The sequence below is a fragment of the Hyperoodon ampullatus genome (assembly GCF_949752795.1).
Source record: "Hyperoodon ampullatus genome assembly, chromosome: 3".
NCBI lineage: Eukaryota > Metazoa > Chordata > Mammalia > Artiodactyla > Ziphiidae > Hyperoodon > Hyperoodon ampullatus.
In genome coordinates this window covers 131,680,003-131,703,015 of record NC_136916.1, presented here as the reverse complement: position 1 = coordinate 131,703,015, position 23,013 = coordinate 131,680,003, and the positions used below count along the sequence as shown (strand labels likewise).

The following is a 23,013-nucleotide window of genomic DNA, read 5'->3' as shown; positions in this document are numbered from 1 at the left end:
GGAATTTAGGAGTCAGTCCCCCGGCTTCATACAAAGGCGCGCTTCTCCGCAGCGTCTCTGGGTGGAGCGATGAGGCCGAGGAAGCTGTGGCTGCGACAGTGCCTTTTGCTTCTCGTCCCGAGAGCCTGACCTCGAGGGCGAGGGGCGCCCGGCACCCCAGGGCAGGGCACCATCCTCGCCTTGCCAGCCTGGCGGGGCACTTCGCGCTAGCCAGCAGCTGCACAAAGCTGCCGCGAGGTCCCCCTTGGCGCTGAGGTCATCTCCTGCAACGCTGCTCCTTCGGACCGTGCGGGCCATTTGGTCCCGGAGGCGGGAGTTGCCGGCACCCCTGGGCAGCCCCGAGAGGAGGGTGAGGGTGACCCCGAGAGGAGGGTGAGGGTGACCCCGCGAGCTCTCGGGGAGCGGAGGCGGAGGCGGAGGAGAAGTGGTTCAGACCACCCCTGGCCGGGATGTTTCACCCCGCCAGCCCCGCCGGTCCGGTGACCACTGCCTTAGAAAACTTAAACGAGAACCAGATGTGGTGGCCGCTGTCGAACTTTCTCAGAACCGGCGATTGGTCCCGGGACCAGGGTCGCAGCCAATCAGCGCTCTGGGAGGGCCCGGAGTCCCGCCCCGCCCGGGACCCCGCCGGGATCCAGGTTGGAGGCCAGCGCGGCTGGGCTAGTGGGCTGGCTGGCGGGGCCGCGACGCGCTCTGCCGCGGGGCAGTCCAGGGCCGAGAGAGCATGCGGGGGGACCGGGCGGACGGGCGGCCCGCGCTGCCGCCGCCGCCGCCGCTGCTGCTGCTGCTGCTGCTGCTGCTGTCCCGGGCCACGGCGCTGCACCCGGGCGAGCTCTTCCCCTACGGGCAGTCGCTAGGGGACCAGCTCCTGCAGGAAGGCGACGACGAAAGCTCGGCTGCCGTGAAGCTGGCGCTTCCCCTGCGCTTCTATGAAGCCCAATTCAGCGAACTCTACGTAAGTTTAGCTTCTTCCTGGTGCGGGATTCTGCAGGTTTCTTGCAGCTTCTGAACAGGCGTCAGTGTAGTGCGGCTCTCAGCGAACCCCTGCCTTCCGAAGGGAGGAAATAGTCTGCACAGTCGGCTGTCCCCGAGCGCCCTCGGGGTGGGACCTGGCTTTGCAGCGATGCTGTTGCGGGACCCGCTGCTTTTCCCTGCTTCAGGGGGGCGGGGGGAGGGGGTAAGAATTGTTCGCAGCCGCATAAGAGTCCCAGGCAGAAAAGAAGGTGGGATTGCTAAGCCGGCCAGTGGGGTTTCCAGTTAGGACAGCGAGGAGGCTGTGCACGTCTGCAAAGCTGGGTGTTCCCTCCTCCGACCCGTAGCTTTTTCCAGGGTTGTGCGAGAAGTGAGAAGATAACGTGAACGAGTTTTAGGGCTCCTGGACCTATTGCACCGCGCTTGTGGGGTAGGGGTGACGGGTGGGACGCCGGCTGAAGTTGCGCTGGTCGCCCTGAACCAGGAATCGGGCTCCCAGCCGATGGGGAAGGGAGAGCTTCATGCCCGGGGCGGTTCCCTTCCCTCTTCACGGAGCCAGGGTGGGCGCTCGCGTCCGGACCTGTGGTGGCCCTCCTTGGGCTTCCTGCAACATACGCGACCGTCACACTTTTGTCCCCCTCTTCCCCCAGGTGGTCACCAACGGCATCATCTCCACCCAGGACTTCCCCAGGGAAACCCAGTATGTGGACGATGATTTCCCCACAGACTTCCCGGCCATCGCCCCTTTCCTGGCCGACATCGACACGAGTCACGGCAGGGGCCGGGTCCTTTACCGCGAGGACACCTCCCCGGCGGTGCTTGGCCTGGCCGCCCGCTACGTGCGCGCAGGCTTCCCGCGCTCCGGCGCGCACTTCACCCCCACCCACGCCTTCCTGGCTACCTGGGAGCAGGTGGGCGCCTACGAGGAGGCCACGCGCTGGGCCCCGCCCTCGGGAGAGGTAAGCGACCAGGGATGCTTGCTTGGCCTCTGTGCCAACCGAGGGATGGGCTTGGATTCTGGGCTGGAACCCAGGGACTGGCTTGAAATTTTTCCGGAGTCTGCTCTCCCGCTAACTCTGATGTATAGTTTGGCGGCACCAGGGCTGAAGTGGCTCGGAAGTGAAGAAGGCTGTTTTCTCCAAGCTTTCTCTGAGGGTCTGAGAGGTCACTCTTGCAAGGAGAACTGCTTAAGGGATGTGAGTGCCCCAGTGCACATGCAGAAGGGGTTTATGGTTTGATTGTTTTTAGAATCACCTCATATATACAAGAATTATTTCTAATTATATGTTCATTGAAGGAAAAACATCAGAAAATGCTGGCAATTTTAAAAAGAACAACCACTCATTTTCCTGCCACTCAAAGATAACCACTGTTAAACAGTTTCGTGTGCATCTGCCAGAGCTTTTTCCTATCCATATCTGTATCTATCACTGTCTATTAATGATGAGTTCACATTGCACATACGGTTTTGTAATTTTTTTTCACTAATTAGTAAATTGTGAATATGTTTAGCTGTCAGTAAATATACTTCTACAACATCACTGTTAATGTTTGCATATATTCCATCCAGTGGATTTCTCATTGTGCCCAGTGGTCAGCAAGGTTATTTCCAATTTTTCATCATTATAAATTTGTGAAGCACTTTTTCTTTCTTAAGCTAAATCTTTGTACCATGTCACTAGTTGACATTCCAGGAAGCGGAATTGGTGGGCCAGAGTGATGCATTTTTTATAAGGTTTTAACAGCCTTTGCCATATTGCCCTCCAGGTACCAGTTCACATGCTCCGTACTTTACAGGAGACTGCCCTTGATTCCTTGTATAGTCCCTACCTGAGAAAGTGAAACAGCGTAAGCGCCCAGTCATTAGGCTTGGCAGCAACATTTAAGGTACTCCAAATGGACATCAGGTGGCGCCAGGGTGGCTTGGCAAAAGGTGAGCTGCCTCACTCCTGGGGTAGGTAAGGGCTTCCTCTTATGAAATTAGACCTGAATCTAAAATGTCAGCTCTAAAGGCTGAAACTCTTTGAGTTTATCTCTATTTTAACTCATCAAAGTGATTCTTAGCTATAGAAAGATGACACATATCCTCCGTAGGTTCAGAGAGTTTAACTAGCTTGCCCACTCTCAATGAGTGATTCAAGATGGTGGCCATTCTTATTCTGTGCTCCCTGAGTAAGAGGAATATTTCCTACAGGCTTTACTAAGCAAAGAAGATCTAGAAATAAAAATCATTTGAATTGATTTTTGCCATTCATTTAATTTTGGGTCAGGCAACATCTAGTTTTGTTTATTGCATAGTTTTTTAATGCATAGGTTTGACATTTCAGTTATTCAATTCAACAGAGTACATTCAATTCAAACAAATACACTGAGCACCTTTTTAAAAAATTTTTAATTTTATGTTGGAGTATAGCCAATTAACGATGTTGTGATAGTTTCAGGTGCACAGCAAAGCAACTCAGCCATACATATAGATGTGTCCATTCTCCCCCAAACTCTCCTCCCATCCAGGCTGCCACATAACATTGAGCAGAGTTCCCTGTGCTGTCCTAGTTGGTTATCCATTTTAAATATAGCAGTGTGTACATGTCAGACTCAAACTCCCTAACTATCCCTTCCCCCCTGGTAACCATAAGCTTGTTCTCTAAGTCATTTATACAATGGAGTATTACTCAGCCATTAAAAAGAATGAAATAATGCCATTTGCGGCAACATGGATGGACCTAGAGATTGTCATACTGAGTGAAGTAAGTCAGAAGGAGAAAGAGAAATATCGTATGCTATCGCTTATATGTGGAATCTAAAAAAAAGAGATACAAATGAACTTATTTACAAAACAGGAACAGACTCACAGACTTTGAGCACCTTCTTTGTTCAGGGCATTGGTCTAGGTGGAGGGTTGGAGAAATGAATAAGGTATGTTGCATTCATTAATTCACTTTTGTCCATAAGTTTAAAAAGCATTTAAAGTTTAACATACTTATAATACAAAGTTTAGAAAATAATGTTTATAATTATACTAACCAGAGGTCACCACTGCTAGTATTTTATTGTTTTCTTCCAGTCTTCTTTTCTAAACATATATCTTATATGTGACATATTCATATATGTATATGTATGTAAGTAATTTATATTTAAACATAGTTGAGATTTATTCATCCAGCAAACTTTTTTGCACTTACTGTATGTCAGGACATGTAGAGACTGTGAAAGGACACATTCTTTACTCCTAAGGATGTCATAGTTTAATAGGGATATTGATTATTATTCAGTATGATAAGTGAAATAGCATCTTGACTTAAGGAGACTAACTCTATCCCTCCCTTGTTAGGGGACCTGATCTGGGAAAGTTTCGGTGAGCAATTATCTTTGCATCTGAGTTGAGTAGAGTAGAACATTCCCAATAGAAGAGGTAGCATATGACATATCACCCATAGACTATATTGTATAATGTGTTTGGGGCATTCCATGTGGTATCTTAGTACTGAAGAGGAAGGGTGGTGGGACATGGGGCTGGGAAGGCCATGGAGCAGGGGCAGATCATGCTATGCTAGGAGTTTGGACTTGGTTCTTTGGCATTGGGCAGCTTTTGAAGGATTTTAAGCAGAAGTTTTTTGTTGTTATTTTATTTTATTTATTTATTTATTTATTTATTTTTGCGGTACGCGGGCCTCTCACTGTTGTGGCCTCTCCCGTTGCGGAGCACAGGCTCCGGACGCGCAGGTTCAGCGGCCATGGCTCACGGGCCCAGCTGCTCCGTGGCATGTGGGATCTTCCTGGACTGGGGCACGAACCCATGTTCCCTGCATCGGCAGGCAGACTCTCAACCACTGCGCCACCAGGGAAGCCCTGTTATTTTATTTTTTAAAGAGAGCTCTTTTTGACTGTATTGAGAAGGTAAAGGTTCAATGGAAAGACTGACTACTTAGACAATTATTATATATGTTGTTTATTCAGGATATCTTGTTAATTCTTATAACAACATTTTATCATGCTGTCTTCCCACAACAATGCTGCATGTTTAAGATAAGTACAGCAAGACTTATTGTTTGCCATTACCTAGTAAGTTAAGGCAATTGTCTAGAATTCTGTACGTAGTGAGGCAAAGGGAGGTTTAGAATACAGATTTCTTTTTTTTTTTTTTGAATACAGATTTCTTGGTTCTTAGGTTTTTGTTATTGTTGCTTTTACCCAGACTTTTCATGCAGGACCCATTTCCTTGGCACAAATGATGTAGGTAGACACAACAATAGTTGTACCTTTTCCAAAGACTTCCAATAAATGAGGTTTTTTTTTATTGTCTCGATGTGATCTTTGTACCAGAAGAGTCCTTGGAACCATATTTCATTCAAAGGAAGAATGAATTTGGAATGAAATTTTCCAAGGACACTACCGACTCCTTATTACTTCCAAATTACTATTCCAGTGCTCTTAAGTGAATTCAGCTGCATCTATCTTATTTTTTCAACAGAGAAAGACAATGTTGAGCTGAGTGAGAGGAATCGGAGAGATGAGCAGTTGCACAGAATCTCTGGGGTGATGAGGTCACACTAGAGCTTTAGGATTCCAATTTTATCAGGGCTTATTTGAAACTGAAAATTATAATACAGACAAGGTGACTTTAATTACTTTTCTCAGTTTCATCTGCAGCATGGGAATAATGCTTCTGATGTGAAGATAATGACAATAAAAAACATTTTGAAAGAAGTGGTTTATGAAAGGTTATCCAGTGACTTTGGAAGCAATGATCCAGCCTCAGTCTTAGTTTCCTAATCTGTAAAATGAAGTAGCAATGCCTACCTTACAGGACTGTTGTGAGAATTCACTAAGGTGACATTTTAAAGTAGCAATTCCTACCTTACAGGACTGTTGTGAGAATTCACTAAGGTGACATTTTAAAGTAGCCATTATGGTCCCTTAGACTTAGCAAGTGCATATGCTCAGCCAATCTGTGTTCCTGTACATTGGGTTGATGGGACCAGATTCTGGTTCTTTTATTTCTCTATTTCTCTGTCTTGTAAGGATGCTGTGATGTAAGTCCTCTACTTAAGGACTCTTTAAATACAAGCTTTTCTAAATTGCAACTTCTGTCTAGGCCTTTTTACGGTGGGGGCAGAGTGGGGGAAGATTTGTAGAATCCATCATCTCTTACTTTTCTAATTAAAATCAATCTTCAGACATTGCCATATGCTGAGTTGGCTTCAGAATTTGTTTCATTTAGAAAGGAGATATTCTGTTTGGAGAGAGGATGTTTCTTTAATTACCCACATTGAAGTTTCTTCTGAATACTTTGAAGAGCTCTGTGACATGAGTTCTCGTTTTAATAGTTCTTTGGAGATAGATTTTGGCAAGCAATAATCTACTTTGCTTGAAGGACTGTGTGAATTCTACATGGCCTTCTTAAACCTTGGCATACTAACTTCATGTTGCAGAGTTACTGGAAACTTGAAGATATCAGAGGAATGGCATCTTTACCATTTAAAACTATTTCAGATGTTGCCCTTTCTCGCCATGGATGTTTGTGGTGGGTGTGACAGGATGTGGTACCTGATATTGCAGGAATGTCAAGGTGTTACTGCATCTAAAAACATATCACCAAATGGTGTTTATCAACTCACTCAATCTGAGACTCCTTGAACTGTCATAGGTACTTCACAGAGCAAAGTCACAGTATTGACCTTCAAAGAACTTATGGGCAGGAGACATACTGCCCATATGTTTCCTTTAGCTGTGTTTTTTTTTTTTCGGGGGCGGGGTAGGTGAGACTGTTGTTTTGTTGTTGTTTGAAGGATGAAGGGGGATAGGGAACTGGGCTACATAGATCTGTGTGGTACAGGGAATGCATTGTTGACCTGTATTAAGTTGGGCTGAAAGAATGGATATTGAGAATGGGGCAGCAGGACAGATTGTTCTGGCCTAGGGTGTGTCCTGGGAGAAGGCCAAGACAGCTGAGGCTGGAGAAATGGGTGAAGGCAGGTGTGGAGCAGTAACATAAGCTGAGCAGAAGACTTCCCAATGGAGGCTTCACCATGGGGAGTGAGGCATGCTGACTTGTTTCAAGGAATGATAGTCATTGACAGAGAGGGGTGGATCCAGGGAGAAAATGAGAGGTAAAAGCAGGACATTGTTGTAGCTCTTTGAGCTCTGAAGCTGAGGTCCAGAAGAGGGGAGGTCTACAGTCTACCTGAAAGAGTCTAGCCTCTGTCTGAGATATAGCTATGCAGACATAGAGAACAGAGACATATATGGAAATTGGTTAAAGAAATGCTGAAGTTTTGCTAAAGACTAAGTGTCAGGAAGGTTATAATATTAGTGATGTGATAGTACTGAGCATTTATTTTTGAATTTTTGGCAGGATCTGTAGGATTTAGGGAAGAAAAAAATGAACGCGGGAAAATCTTGCATATGACAGTGACCTATAGGTAACGGGAGATGGAGAAATATACTAAGGAATGGAGATTACTGTTCACACCAAACACTGGAGGCCAGAAGTCAACGATGCTATGACTGTAGACAGCATGTGACCCTAGAGAAGACAGGGAAGAGAACTTTGTGACATGTGTAGGAGACACCCTACTTCTTAATTTTCATTGTAGTTTTTGTAAACCACCCTAGGCAAGCCCCTTTGGGACATGGATGGCACTGTTGTGATTTTTTGGCCAGATGGCTGAAATTAATTAAATCAGTTGCAAAAAATCAGGAGCTCCTTGAGGGGCATGTTTCCTATTTATCAGCCTGGCTCTGCCAAGCATCACGTCAACACTGATTAGCAATGTCCCACACCTGGGAGGGAGAGCCCAGCGCTGCCTGATTTCTGCCGAGGGCTCTGGCTTTTCTCTCTGATAACAGGATGGCAGATCTTGAAGCTCTGCAGCACTGGCCCTGTTCCCCTTCCCATGGCGCTCCCCCTCTCCTCCCTGGGATACTGAGGGAGTTGGGAACTGGTGACCCTTTTGTGGGGTTTGGCAGCCCATCTGAGGCTTTCCCTTCAGGGACAGAGCGTGTGGGGTTCTTGCGAAGACTTTTCTCCAGGAATGTGAAGACCTTTCCGGTCTGGAAGCCTGTCAAGGCATGCTCCTGGGGGAGGAGCCCTGCAGGACATCACGAAGAGGGCACTTTAGCGATTAGATGTAGAATTTTGTGGAACGGAGAGAACTTTAAAAGTGATCATTTGGTATGCGGGTGGTTTTTAAACAGCCAAACTTTTTTGGCCGGTCTCTGGGATCCTATATTCTATTTAAAATGCTTGTATTTGCCTATTTCGGTGGAGACAAGTAGATTAAATAAATGCTTGCCACCTGTAATAAGTGCTTGTCTCAGGATGGCATATAAAAGACATTGAATAAATTTTCATTGAAATGAACTTGTTGACTGGCTGAAAGAATGAATAAAATCAAGTGCTATATACCCAGACCCCACAGTAAAAAGCCAGACTCTCCCCTGCACAGCTCTGTTTACTTTTTCCCTCCCCTCCCATCCCCTTCAATTCCTTCACAATCTATGGGACCTCCTTATCTTATAGAATTTCTCTAGACTTAGACCCAGGATTCCTCCTATCTGACGTTTATTGTGGGCAATCAATGCCAGGAACTTTGAAAGCTTTGCTTTTTAAAACAGAATCTGCCTTCTTCCTTAAGTACCTTTCTTTCTCTAGTTGAACTTTATTTGGACTAAAGTAAAATTGAAGTTATTGAATCTCCATTCATCGATGATGTAGTGAATAGCATATACTCTGTATAGACATGATACAGGACAGCCTTTGTTTACATTTGGCAGAAGTTATGGCTTCCGAGCTTTGGGAAATTCTAGAAAACATCCCTTGCCTTTTGTTTTTGGAAAAGTCAGGCTTTTCGGATGAAGCGATCAACAACGACAACAGTAACAAATATATGAACACTGCCCCTGCCCCCCATCATTAAGTTTCTGAACTTAAAGAAAGAAAGAAAGAAAGAAAGAAAAGCAAAAACCCAAGCCAAGCAAGGTGACCTTTTCTGTGTTGGAGATCTAAAAGAAAGTTTGGATAGTATTTTGGTTTTTTTCTGGAAAAGCATTTTAACACCTGAATTTCTTTGTCTTGTAAGCAAACCCTCAAAACTGTACTTTGAAATTAAACATAGGAAAGAAGAATCAACACTAGGAAAGAGCTTGACCACCGTATGGGGAAGGACCCAGGACAGGACAAAATGCAGACCCATGCCTCTTGTTTGCTATTTCATTTAGTAAAATGTGATGTGCTTCTCTCTGCCTAATTTTGTCTGTCTAGCAAAATGGGGGAACCGTGCTACTTATCAGTAAATAACGTTTCTAGGAGCCCCATTATTTAGGAAGTGATGGTATTTATAAATACCTCCCCTGCTGCCTGCTAAATTGTAAAAGGAGTGGGATTTAGTGAGAGGTGTTCTCAGAGACCTTAATACAACATCTTTTTTAAGATACTCAAGCACCATTAACTGATCATTTGGGTGGGGGGAGTTAGCTGGATGTAGGTAAAGGCAAAAATGTGTCTTGTTGAAAATACGAGAGTATGTCAAACCTTAAGGAGTGATTCTATAAGGACCTGGGTGCTGAGTCTGTGGCTAACTCAGGCTCCTGGCCTCTCTTTCTGGTCTGCTTTGGCTTCTGCAGTGTTTATTAATGTTCACAGGCAGCCTCTGCAACGCCTCCCCACCCCAGCCCTTAAGGTGTTGGGCCCACGCCCTCCTCTCTGGCCTCCACTACCTCCTCCAGCAATTCTCCTAGAATCCCAGCCATGGCTGCTTCTCTGTCCTAAGCTCTGAGACTGTCCTGGGCAGCGGCTGTGTCCTTTGTTCCTTGGCCTCTTTGCGCCAAGCATACTGTCGAGTGCTTAATAGGCACCTGGCTGTTTGAAGTAATGTACAAATGAATTAACGAACTGAGTTTACAAACATGTAAGCAGCTAACCAGGCAAAATGAGGTGAGTGCTAACTTGAAACACTAAGATACTGCAGAGGGTCAGAGAACAGCAATAAATCTACAGGGAATCGCCAAACTCCTCAGAGGGGCAGCATTAGAAGGTCAGGAGTGTTCCCATGCATGGGAAAACGTGAGCAAATGTTCAGAAGCATCAAAGTACATGGGGCAAATGGGCAATATTAAATAATCTGGTGGAGATGCAGGGGATCTGGGCCTGAGAAGAGAGTTTGCAGCTTATAAATCACCTGAGATGGCCAGCCAAGGAGTGGTTGGGGCAGCCTGGTGGTGCAGGGCAGGGACCCTGGCCGGCCTGCCACCGCATACTAGTAGCCTGACCTTAGGCAGATCTCTTAGCCCCTATGTCTTTGTTTCCTCATCTGAGAAATAAGGGTAGGGTAACTCTGGTGCTGGTGTCAAAAGGTAGATCGGGGCTTCCCTGGTGGTGCAGTGGTTAAGAATCTGCCTACCAATGCAGGGGACATGGGTTCGAGCCCTGGTCCAGGAAGATCCCACATGCCACGGAGCAACTAAGCCCGTGCACCACAACTACTGAGCCTGCGTGCCACAACTACTGAAGCCCATGTGCCTAGAGTCCATGCTCTGCATGCAACAAGAGAAGCCACTGCAATGAGAAGCCCGCACACTCCAACAAAGAGTAGCCCCCGCTCGCCGCAACTAGAGAAAGCCTGTGTGCAGCAACGAAGACCCAACACAGCCAAAAATAAATAAATAAAATAAATTTATATATTAAAAAAAAGGTGGATGGAAGAGAATAGAGAGTAAGGCTTTGGGAACAGTAAGGAGACCTTTTGATCAGCCAGTGCCTCATACCACCCCTGCCCATAATGGGCATTCAGTAAATAAGTGAATGATTGAATGAATGAGTGAATGAATGATCCAGATGAGTGCCCAGGGCAGAAAACTAGGGCAGTGGCTGTGGGAATGTACAAGTTAATTTTGCTACTTGCTCTCAGCTCTGAAAGAAGTTTGGATGAAAGAAGTTTGAAACCTTAAAAAATAGTTTGATTTTTTTAACCAGTGTTTTTTTTACCTATGCATATTTCAACTATTAATCTAAATTGATAAAAGATGATTATAACAATAATATAGCTGATGTAATTATGTTTATAACTTGGAGAGGAAATTTAAAAGAATATTATGTGTAAAAACAATTTAGAGAAATCCTGAGAAGGGGGACAACCCTTTGCATTTTATAATGCTTTGGGGGTTTTTTTTTGTTTTTTGTTTGTTTTATTAAGAATATTTTCTTTTTTTTTTTTCACAGCTGAATACTTTCCAAGCAGTTTTGGCATCTGATAAGTCTGACACCTACGCCCTCTTTCTTTATCCTGCCAATGGCCTTCAGTTCTTTGGAACCCGCCCCAAAGAATCTTACAATGTCCAGCTCGAGCTTCCAGCCAGGGTGGGCTTCTGCAGAGGGGAGATCGATGACCTGAAGAGAGAGGGACCATATTTCAGCTTGACTAGCACTGAACAGTCTGTGAAAAATCTCTACCAGTAAGTAACATAGGGCTTATGCCCTTTCCTGTTGGAATGTAAAGACCCTTAGGAGCTACCTAAACTTGAGTGGCCCTACCCATTAAATATCATCTCCATGGTTTCTAAGCAAGGGATCAGATCAAAACCAGGAACTAGGCTAGACCCTGGGAGGAGCACATTGACCAAAATATAAACGGTCCTTTATTTTTCCTGCCCTATTGGCTATAGATACCAGAAACAGAACTGTGTGTGTGTGTGTGTGTGTGTGTGTGTGTGTGTGAGCACAGCCACTGAGGCTTGCCATGGAAAACATTGCCTTTGGAACCGCATAAAAATACCCAGTAATACAACTGCCCAGGTTGAGGTTTTTCCAGGTTAATCCTTTCACAGCTGGAGACATTGTGAGTTAGTCTTTTGGACAGATAGGAAGGGGAAGGGTAAGCTGTGACAAAGCGAGAGAGTGGCATGGACATATATACAGTACCAAACGTAAAATAGATAGCTAGTGGGAAGCAGCCGCATGGCACAGGGAGATCAGCTCGGTGCTTTGTGACCACCTAGAGGGGTGGAACAGGGAGGGTGGGAGGGAGGGAGATGCCAGAGGGAAGAGATATGGGAACATATGTATATGTATAACTGATTCACTTTGTTATAAAGCAGAAACTAACACACCATTGTAAAGCAATTATACTCCAATAAAGATGTAAAAAAAAAAAAAAAGTTAAGAGTAGTGTAATTTGGGAAAAAAAAAGGAAAACCAAACAAACAGATTGGTAGATTTTTGGAAGCCTCAGGATTTCTCAGTAGCTTCATTATCTGAAATCGTCCTGAGGGTTTTCCATGCAATGCCTGGGACCAAGCACATTCCTTAGTCCCATCACATAATCTCACTCTGCTCGTCCACATCGTGCCCAGTAGCTGGGTTGGCACCTGCTGATATTTAATAATTTCCAGGCTCTAAAAAAAAATCTCTGCTTTTATCCCTTCCCTGAATACTGGTCTAGAAGGCAGACAGAATACATTGGTTACCTGGCCTCCTTTGACGCCTCTAAGTTTCGTTACATGAGTCCTGGGTACTGGAACATCTTACACTTTTGCATGCCATCTGCTTTACTCAGAGACCAGAGAGCAGGCCCTACAACCAAATAGGGTTACTCAGAGCTGACATTTATTGAGAGCTTACTGTATGCCAACATTGTGCTATACACTTTCCAGAAGTTCTCTTAATTAAAACTCAACAAGAATCTCAGGGGGTAAGTTCTTCTCTTTTCTCAATGTGACACATGAGCTTAGGGAAGTTAAATTGCCTATAATCTCAAAGTTATGAAGTGGCAAAGCCAAAATTCAACCACAAGTCTGGAGCTCTGAACTACTTATTTTATGCTGAATCCTGGCCTGCTTTCCCCTTCTCATGACTCATGTCGGACATCTTTTGAGCTCCAGCAAGGTTGCCTTTTAGTCTTGACTCTGGAGAAAACTTAGCTCCTTGTTCCCTCTCCCCTGGTTCCACCCTCCTCTTCTACTCTGGAGCCCACAGGTTCTCTGCCTCTCAGAGATTATCGAGAGCTCACCATGGGCCAAGAGCTGGAAAGAGAAAGATGTCTGAGGCCCAGGCCCTGCATGCAAGCAACCTGCACTCTCCTAGAGTAGATGGACAAACAACAGTTCCAGAGCATGGGAGTAAGTGCTAACACCTCCTCAGGGTACAGGAGGCAGTGAGGGCCGAAAAGCCGGAGGGAAAAAGCAGACGTGTTCCCCCCACCATAGCCATAACGGCCTCTAAGAACTCACACAGACACACGCACGCACACACAGACACACACGTACACACGTACACACAAACACCACTTCCATTTACCTCCCTCCATGCCTACCTCATCTTTATCTTTCATGCTTCATAGAAACCTCTGAGTTGCTTGATTGAAAGTGGAAGATATGGGGCCAAAATGACCGTCAGAGGAATTTTTCTTTAGTAGAATCTGTACTTAGTATAAAAACTAAAATAAAGTACAAACAATGCCGAGAAATGTGAAATAAAAGTAAAATTTACCCATTCTCACTACTTCAAGTGATAACCATTATTAACAGTCATTCCAGAATTTTAGGTTTATGCAAAACCTTTTTCAAAACCAAAATGGTTCTTTTGTTATACATTTGGCATCTTCCCATTTACTGTCTATGGGTGTCTTTCAGTAAGATATCTGTTATATTATTATTTGAATGCTATCAAATGTGGCATCATATATAGCCTGTATTATTAAGACAATAACTTATTGATGAACATTTAACTTATTTCTCATTTTTCCTTTTATAATTATTGTTTCAGTAAACAAAATAATACACATTGCTCAGATGCTCATTTGTCTTAAAGATAAATTCTTGAAAGTAGAATTGCTGAGAAGGGATATATGCAGTGTAACATTTTAATGTATGCTAACCAACTGCCTTTCAGAAACCCTGCACCAACTTACATTCTCACCAGTAAGGAGGGCTGTGATCAACAGTGTCTGTTTCCTACAAGCTTCTAGTCTTTCTAGTATTTGTGAATCTGATAGGTGTAAAATGTTCATATTTTCACTCTAATTTCTTTGATTACTAGTAAAACTGCACACCTTTTCATATGGTTAATAGCCATTTCTTTGCTATTTTCTATTGAGGTGTTTACAAAGACCTTTAACAAATAAGAAAAAACCTAGTAAAGATATTTCCTCTCAAATGCTGTGAATATTTTTATCTAGTTGTTCATCTTTAAAGTTAGTTATGATCTAGAAGGTATAAGTTTAGGGTTGTCAAAGTTATTGGCCTTTTCCTTTATGATTTCAGGTCTTGGTATTATTCTTAGAAAGGCCTTCTCTACCTCCAAATTATAGAAATGTTCCTCAATTTAATCTTCTATTTTACATTTATTTATATATTTATTTATTTATTTATCTGGTGTGTGTGTGTGTGTGTGTGTGTGTGTGTGTTTTATTGAAGTATAGTTGATTTACAGTGTTGTATTAGTTTCAGGTGTACAGCAAAGTGATTCAGATATTTTTTTTTCAAATTCTTTGCCATTATAGGGTATTACAAGATACTGAATATAGTTCCCTGTGCCATTCCGTAGGTCCTTATTGGTTATCTATTTTATATATAGTAGTGTGTATATGTTAATCTCAAACTCCTAATTTATCCCTCCCCGCCTTTCCCCTTTGGTAACCATAAGTTTGTTTTCTATGTCTGTGGGTCTGTTTCTGTTTTGTAAATAAGTTTAGTTGTATCTTTTTTTTTTTAAAGATTCCATATATAAGCGATACCATGTGATATTTGTCTTTCTCTGCCTGGCTTACTTCACTTAGTATGATAATCTCTAGGTCCATCCATGTTGCTGCAAATGGCATTATTTCATTCTTTTTTATGGTTGAGTAGTATTCCATTGTATATATGTACCACATCTTCTTTATCCATTCATCTGTCAATGGACATTTATGTTGGTTCAATGTCTTGGCTATTGTAAACAGTGCTGCAATGAACATTGGGGTGCATGTATCTTTTTGAATTATAGTTTTCTCCGAATATATGCCCAGGAGTGAGTGGGATTGCAGGATCATATGGTAACTCTATTTTTAGTTTTTTAAGGAACCTCCATGCTGTTTTCCATAGTGGCTGTTATCAATTTACATTCCCACCAACAGTATAGGAGGGTTCCTTTTTCTCCACACCCTCTCCAGCATTCATTAGTTAAAATTTCAAAAATATGCAGAAAAGTGGAGGGAATCATCTAGATTTACAAGCTGTTGACATTTTGCCATCTTCATCATTTTTTTTCTTTTTTGCATAAGTAATTTAAAGTAAGTGACACACAGCATGCCATTCACTCCTCAGTGCTTCAGTATGCATCTCTAAAAAATAAAGTTATTCTCCTAGTCAGTGGAATTGTTGTCTTCCTCAAATTTGTCTCATAATTATAAGCTCAGAGGTCATAAATTATATAATTCATAGTGTGTTTGTCATAACTTCTTCTGCACATTTAAACATGAATGTACACATCTGTATTTTTTGAGATTATACTTTTCTATCTCCTGGAAGACAGTAGTTACTAAGTACTTATTACATGCAGGGCCCCATGCTGAACATTTTATGTGATTTTCTAACTTAATCCTCCTAACAACCCAGGGAGGAAGGCACCGTCATCTCATTTTGTAGCCTTGTTTTCCTTTCTAGGAAATAAAGTTCTTTCTGTCACTAAGCTTTCCAAATGACCTTGAATTTTAGGATAAACTCAAACTGGCTACTTTCTCATCATGCACAATGACAAAAGGCAGGGTAGTGATTTATATTTAATTAGAAGATTATTTTATTTAGCTTTTATCTGTCATAATTTGTATTTTCCTACTCTTTTAAGCTTTTATAGTTTTCTGTTCCTGACTTCAAGAAGAAATTTCACAGCTGCAACACCTCTGATGTGATAATAAACTCAACATCCTCAGATGTTCAGAGTTCTCTCTTACCTCTTTTAGCGCTCCTTGCTTGCTTGCCAAAAAGCACCGGCATTAATTCTTAGAACCTACCAAGTCTACATAGCATACTGCACAAAGGATCACAGTTTTGCTTTCTATGCTCCTGTTTCCCTGAACTAATTACAACAGCAGCAGTGGCAACAACAGCAATATGCAAGGGGGTGGGGATTGACTGATTGATTCTTGGAATTGTGTTAAAAATATTATTGCTGTAGAAATCCACATGAATATGATGAGTACCAACCCAAATGAGCAAAAGTCTCTTGTCCTTATATGACTCAATGAATTTCCTGTTGTTTTATTAGTCATTAACTGACTTCTCATGGACTGACTTTTGGGGAAATCCCACAGCATGAGAGACTTAGAGCCTGGTGTTTGGGCCATATGCCAGAGAGTACAGAAATGGGTGTATTCAAGCCAGCCAGACCCTTTGTTCCTTCAGGTGTTTTCTTATTTTTTTGAAATTGTGTATGGGGTTATCCTCTTTGGAATGTATCACTGACTAAAATAATGGATCGCTGGGATATTTGGAAGGCTGAATGGAGCCCGTGTTCTTTTCTAGTGGGGGAAACGCGTGAGCTCCCTGGCTCCAGATTTCTGGATACCTCTCACCTGTGACCTGTTGGCAGTTTGATTAACTTGCTTTCTTATTTTCCCCTTAACTTTGTTCTACATTTGCTCAACAGTTTTGAGACTTAGGCATTTCTATTTCTTTGAATTTTTTGACATGGGTTCACCAGTCTCTGTGAATTAGTTGATTGATTAATCCATGTGACTAAACCGCAAATTGTCTCTAACATTCTGTAATGTGGAGTAAGATAATTAGGATGTGGACTGACTAGTGTATTAGTTTTCTGACGTACTGTGGATGTTCAGAACATGGGCTTTGGTGCTACGTAGTGCTAAGTTCAAGTCCAAGCTCTGTCAGTTATTAATTGTGCAACCTTAAGACGATTAATCTCTCTAAACCTGTTTTCTCCTCTGAAAAATTGGTCATGATCACTGCCCCTACCTTGCAAGTTGTGTTGAAGAATGTTAAACACTGGGCATGTAACTAACTCTCAAATAAAAAATGTTGTTTAAGGGTTTGGCAAAAATGTTTAAGCATATGTGTTCTTGAGTTTGTTAAAAGTAGAGGAAGGGGGCTTCCCTGGTGGCGCAGTGGTTGAGAGTCCACCTGCTGATGCAGGGGACACGGGTTCGTGCCCCGGTCTGGGAAGATCCTACATGCCGCAGAGCGGCTGGGCCCATAAGTCATGGCCGCTGAGCCTGCGCGTCCGGAGCCTGTGCTCCGCAACGAGAGAGACCACAACAGTGAGAGGCCCGTGTACCGCAAAAAAAAAAAAAAAAGTAGAGGAAGGATAAAATACTCCCACATTCCCTATTTGTTTTCAAATAGCCATTTAGATAAAACATGTAGAGCAGAATTCTGATTTGAGGGTCTGGCAATTCTGATTTGAGGGTCTGGCATAAAACATGTAGAGCAGAATTCTGATTTGAGGGTCTGGCATTCGGTAGACACATGGCCTTTGAAACCCATTGTTAAATAAGAGGTAGTTTACATCAAAATTCCAGTATAATCTTTAGTTACCGTGTAAGTTTGGTTTTATTTGGGTTTCCTGCCAGTGAAAACTCTGAATCTGATCTTAATAGTCTTTCAGTTTTAAAATAAATCACTCGCCTTTGTGGGAAGGTGGTGGATGGACACTTCTGTGACAAAGTCCTGTTTCCTTTTTGTTTAGACACAGCAACCTGGGGATTCCTGGAGTGTGGGCTTTTCATATCGGCAGCACCTCCCCATTGGACAATGTCAGGCCAGCGACAGTTGGAGGAGACCTTTCCAAAGCCAACCCTTCAGCTCCCCTGGAACATTCCTTTAGCCGTGCTGCGGCCCTGGAGGGTGACTACACTGAGGACAACTTGGATTATTATGATGAGAACGAGGAGGACGTCGAATACCCCCACGCTGCTGAGCCAGAGGAAGCATCGAATGGCCACAGCACAGTCGATGTTTCCTTCCATTCGAAAGCTGATTCGAGGCCGTTAGGAGGTGCGATCTCTCCGCCAGATTCTGACCTGGCTTCCCCTTTGCCACGTCCAACATCTAGGGACGGGCCTGAAGCAGACTCTGCCACCTTGAACCCTCAAACCAAAGAGGGGAGACCTCAGGGGGAGATAGATGCCCCGGATTTAAAAGGCCGTGTTGAGTCTTCTGAACAGCCAGGGACCACAGTCCCTGCCCCACCAGAGACTGGAGATTCACTGGATCCTTCCCAGCAAGCCCCGCCTCCCTACCCAGATGGACGGGCACAGCCTGCAGACAGGGATGTTCCTCCAGCCCATCCAGGAGGAGAGGCCGTTCTTGCAAATTACCCCGGGCCGGATCACGCTCCACCCCTGGGTCGCAGGAGGCAAGTGGTCGGAGTGGAGGACGACATCAGTTCCAACACTGAGGGTAAGTGGGTTTGAACCCTGGGTACTAAGAATTCATTGAAAAAAATGCTGATCTTCCAGAGAGTCGTGAATTTTCTCTCAAGCGAGTTGAGGAAGCGTTTCGCAAAAAGAAGCTTGGGACTGATTTCTAAAACCCGTTGTTTCAGGAGATAGAGTATCTTTCCTTTGCCAAAGAAATCTTGGCAGGCAAATTCTGTTTGGAATCTCTTGACCATTACTAATGTTTTATTTATTTATTTATTTATTTATTTTTAAAATGGGCCTCATGAATCCCGTGGGGAAGAACCGGGGTTGCTCGTGCCAGCTGTGCTCTCACGTGGAATGAAGTTATTTCAGTTTGAAAGTTCAGCAAAGGTAAAGCGTTTTGAGGCTTCGCACACATTACGATAATGGAGGGCTTCAGGCTTTAGTTTCAAGCAGCGAGTTGTGCTGGCTCGGATGAACATTCCAGATTCTTCCTCTGTGATGGGATGACCCCGGTGCTCCCCTCGCTTAGAGACACGGCGGTGGGCTGTGGGAGAGGGGACCCCTGGGGAGAGAAAACTGCAAACCACCTGTGTCTTGTCATTTCTGGTTCACGGCTGTGCAGCTGTGCTAGTCAGCTCCCCCGAGCCTTGCCCTCATTTCATGACTCACTGACCAGAGCGAGGGGCCAGCAGAGAAATGCCCAGGGGAGGTGACGGTTAATTAATACAGACACGGAGCCCATGTCACCTTCTATTGAAGGCGAGACTTGTCATTTCAGCTCTTTCTTCCCAGTCAGGGATGTAAACACCTGAATGGGAAACTGGCCACGGATTCATCCCATTTGTTCCAGGGACTGCTCATCTGACCTCTGACAGGAGGAGAGAGGTCAGAGGTGAAAGCGTTCTTTAGGACCTTTGTTTTTTTCCTTCACCTTTTCTGTTTCCCCTACTTTTTATGGTAAAACAGGTTGACCTAGCAGAGGGTCTTCCAGGTGGTTCTGCTGTGGTCCTGATCTGCAAGAATTTGCTTGAAGAAGCCCTTCTTTCGGGAGAGGTGAAACTGTTTTGTGACTGAGGCAGCATTGTGTAATGATTACAGGGAGAACGTTGGTGTAGGTTGAATCCTGGCTGTCACGCTGTCTGGGTGACACTTTATGTAGTGCCCAAGCCTCCAGTTTCTCCTAAATTTGTCGAGAGGATTAAAAGGGATCACGAAGTTCTTAGGCTAACGTCTGTACTAGTTGGATCTTAATAAATGCTGGCTGCTGTTACTAATTATAGAGGCTTTAAAGCAGTGGGAATGGGGATGGGGTAGTAGAGAATGAAGAGCGGGCTTGTTAAATACTTGTGCCTTAATTTGTGCCTAAGGACCACGTTTCTCTCATGTTGAAGATGTGAAGTTTATTGGAAGGCTTCAGAACCTTCACACCCTTCTGATAGTCTCCTGAATTTTCAGCATAAGTGCCGTATATCTAAACAAAATGTAAAGCCAAGTATCAAAGACACTTTGATCACAGAGATTTTGAGGTAAAGACGTGCTCCTATGTGGTCTTTTCATTTGTGGGTTGTGATTCCCTGCTCTGGGAAGAGCTTGGAATATTAGAAAGCAGATCCCTGGAGTGAGTTGTTAAAGGGTTAAGAAGAAGGGGCTGCACATCCTGCTTTGAACTGTGAGGGGCTGGATAAGCTCGAATTGCTGTAGGGGTCTAGGGAACTGGCCATAGAGAAAAACAGGCAGCAGCCAGAACCCTCATGGGGCATGAACTATGATATTTAACAGCTTCTGGATGACGTCTACCACTGACATCTTAGAAATGGCAAAATGCCTTCGAAACAGCTGATTAATACAATGAAACATTTAGGAAAATAAATCTAACTAGAAGTTTTTGAAACTCGAAGAAAAAAAGTCAACCACCATATTAGCAGACAGGGAAAGCTTTAAAACTTGAAAGCAGAAAGGGAAAAATAGGTGAACCTTTGGTTTCACCTCAGGCTTTAGAAAGACTTGGTATCCATGGGGAATTTGTTCCAGGATCCCCCCACAGATACCAAAATCTTTGGATGCTCAAGCCCCTTAGTCAGCCCTCCGTATCCACGGTTCTGCATCCTCAGGCCCCTCAACTGCAGGTTCCCCTAACCGCAGATCCTTAACATTGCACAGGATCTGCCGTTCCTTGAATCCGCGGAGATACCGGGGAGCTGACTGTATAGAACCATGCAATTGTTAATTACTTGGTATTTCTTGGCAGTGAACTTTGTTTTTTCAAGCAAAACATTGGCATCCCAGAGGTCCATTAGGCAAAAGTGGACTCCCTCTGGGAAAGCCAGTGGGCAGGGTGGCAGAGACTCACACCAAAGAGAGCCTGCTAACTGTCCAGCCTCAAGCCATCTTGCTCAGCTTTTCCTACTGATGCAGTGAAGGAGTGTGGATTTTGGTGTTTGATGGACTTGAGCTTGATTCCCAGCTCTGCCATGTGGTTTGGGATAAGACAATTTCTGTTTGACTCTCATTTTCTTCAGCTATAAAATGGAGATAACGTAGACCTCATCAAAGAGTTGTGAGAATTAAAATTGGGCATGGAAGCACCGTGCCCAATAAATTTTAGTTTCCCCTTGAAGCTTCATAGTAGTCGGTAAACCAGGAAATTAAAATTTAAAGCCCTCCCCCAAATAGCTCTCCCTTCTCTTTAAAAAAAATTTTTTTCCCTCTTAGGGACTCTTTTTATAGACTTTTTATTGAGAAATCTAGATTCTTTTTAGATCATGTCCACACCAGGCAAGAATGTCCCAGTTTCACTCTAGTTCTAGCCTCGAGCATATTATTTGCTTTGTTCTGTTTTCATAGACCACAGAACTGGCAGTAAATTGGATGCACAAGCTTTCTCTGTCTCAGGGGTCTTACTTCTCCGAGCAGCTCTGGAAGATTGTTGTCAAACCAAAAGTTACCTGAGCACCTGCCATGTGCCCTTCTCTGACCGGGGCACTAGTGGAAGTTTTCACTGGTATTTATCAAATGTCCACTCAGACTCTGAGAGGAAACTTTGCTTGGATTGCACTAGCACGGTTAATCCTCAGAATTGCCCTGTGGGGTAGGTACTATTATCCTTCTCACAGTACAAAGAAGGAAATTGAAGGCTGAAAATACTGAGTGATTTGCCTTCATAAGATGCAGACCAGTACTGCAGCGAAGCCACGGAAGATTAGAGCAAGCTGTCAGGTAGCACAGCGCAGGGCAGATTCACCTGTGGTGCCATCAGGGAAGTCTTCGTGGAGGAGGGGGTCTTGAGCCAGGCCGTGGGGTCGGAGTCTCAGTTTAGAGAGGGAGAAAGTGGGGCATATTCTGGACAGAGGAGTGACAGGAGTGGAGGTGGTGAGGTGGAAATGGAGAGGGAGTGAGTGAGTGAGTTGGGGGCAGGGGATGTGAGAGGCAGCTGCCATTGAGGCTCCAGACGCCTAGGACCAGAGACTGCCAGTGTTGTGGGCAGCAGGACAAGCTTGATTCACAGGGGTCGTAGAGATTTTTAAACCTGCCCAGGTGATGTAATGGGAAGCTTAATGTGACCTCAGTCTGCATGATGAATTAGAAAGGGGGAGGGACACCTACCTTTCAGAGACCTCAGATGTTCTCACTCCACCGTGGGATCCTGTTGATTCTACTTAGACAGCATTCACGCAGGGCAGGCCCAGGGTGTGAACAGGGATTTCCCTGTAGCTTCTGGTCCAACTCTACTTCTGGCCTTGGGAGAGGCCTTAGGAATGTGTTGCTCAAGCAGCTTCTACCCTGGAATGAATTCGAACAGGCTCTGCTGCCCAGCCCAGCCTTCCAGGCACAAAAGCCCCTCTCCTAGGTGCACCCCCAGGTTGCTGAGGGACTGTGAACAAGAGGACCCCCATACCTGCGAAGACACCTGCACGGGAGAGCCTGCTAGTCTCACGATGGTGGATGTAACCCTCCCCCCACAGAAAAACAGGGTCCTAATAACTGTTTGCCCAATGAGCTTCACTATGTACCACACACATACCCCAAAAACAGACGAAAACTGGAGGGAGTAGCATACCACTGTTTTTCATTATAAAGTTGGATGTGGTTAGTTGGATGTGGTTTTTCTTATTTGTCTATCATTCTGTGAGGTGGGAAACCTAAGAAAAATCTGTCCTGCAGTGAAAATGTAAGTCCTTTTTCTTGAGGTAGCAGGAAGAGCTGTTAAAAGTAAAAGACAGCTCAGCTGCCAGGGGCAGCCCTGCGCAGGAAGCCCTCCGTCCCCGTTTGCATGATGAACCCGGTTTGCTCCGTGGAGCCTGCTGGCCTTCCATGTGGCCGGGCCAGGGCAGAAGACGAGTGCTTAAGTGTTTCTGGAGAAATGAAGACTGAAGGGTGGGTCAGAACAAGTGCACAGGAGTTTTCCATTTGTGTGAAAAACTCCCAATTAGGACAAGTCTCAAGTACCCTGGCAGCACCTTTGCTTCTTTTCCCTTACATAGCCCCCTAGCCCTACCCCATTTTTCTTTCTGTTAAGGATAGGAGAAGAGTGAAAAGCATTAACTGGAAAAAAGAAATGAGATTTTAAAAATCCTCACGTGAAGTTTCCTTTAGCAACGGTCTAACCTCAGTTAACAAAGCTGCTGCAAACTGAGCTCATTCAAACCTGGCTGGCCTCCGCCCTCCTGCTGGGCCCGAGCTGCCAGCA

General features: G+C 44.4%; 1 protein-coding gene across 1 annotated transcript in view; it reads left to right on the top strand.

Moving 5' to 3' along the window:
• Positions 1–709: 709 nt before the first annotated feature.
• Positions 710–23,013, top strand: part of NID2 (nidogen 2) — a 79,184-nt gene continuing 56,880 nt past the window's right edge. Inside the window, exons 1-4 of the mRNA XM_079699501.1 lie at positions 710–955; positions 1,623–1,931; positions 11,192–11,424; positions 17,648–18,360. Coding sequence (XP_079555627.1) covers positions 725–955; positions 1,623–1,931; positions 11,192–11,424; positions 17,648–18,360 — 1,486 coding nt within the window. The 5' untranslated portion in view covers positions 710–724. The remainder of the gene's footprint in view (positions 956–1,622; positions 1,932–11,191; positions 11,425–17,647; positions 18,361–23,013) is intronic.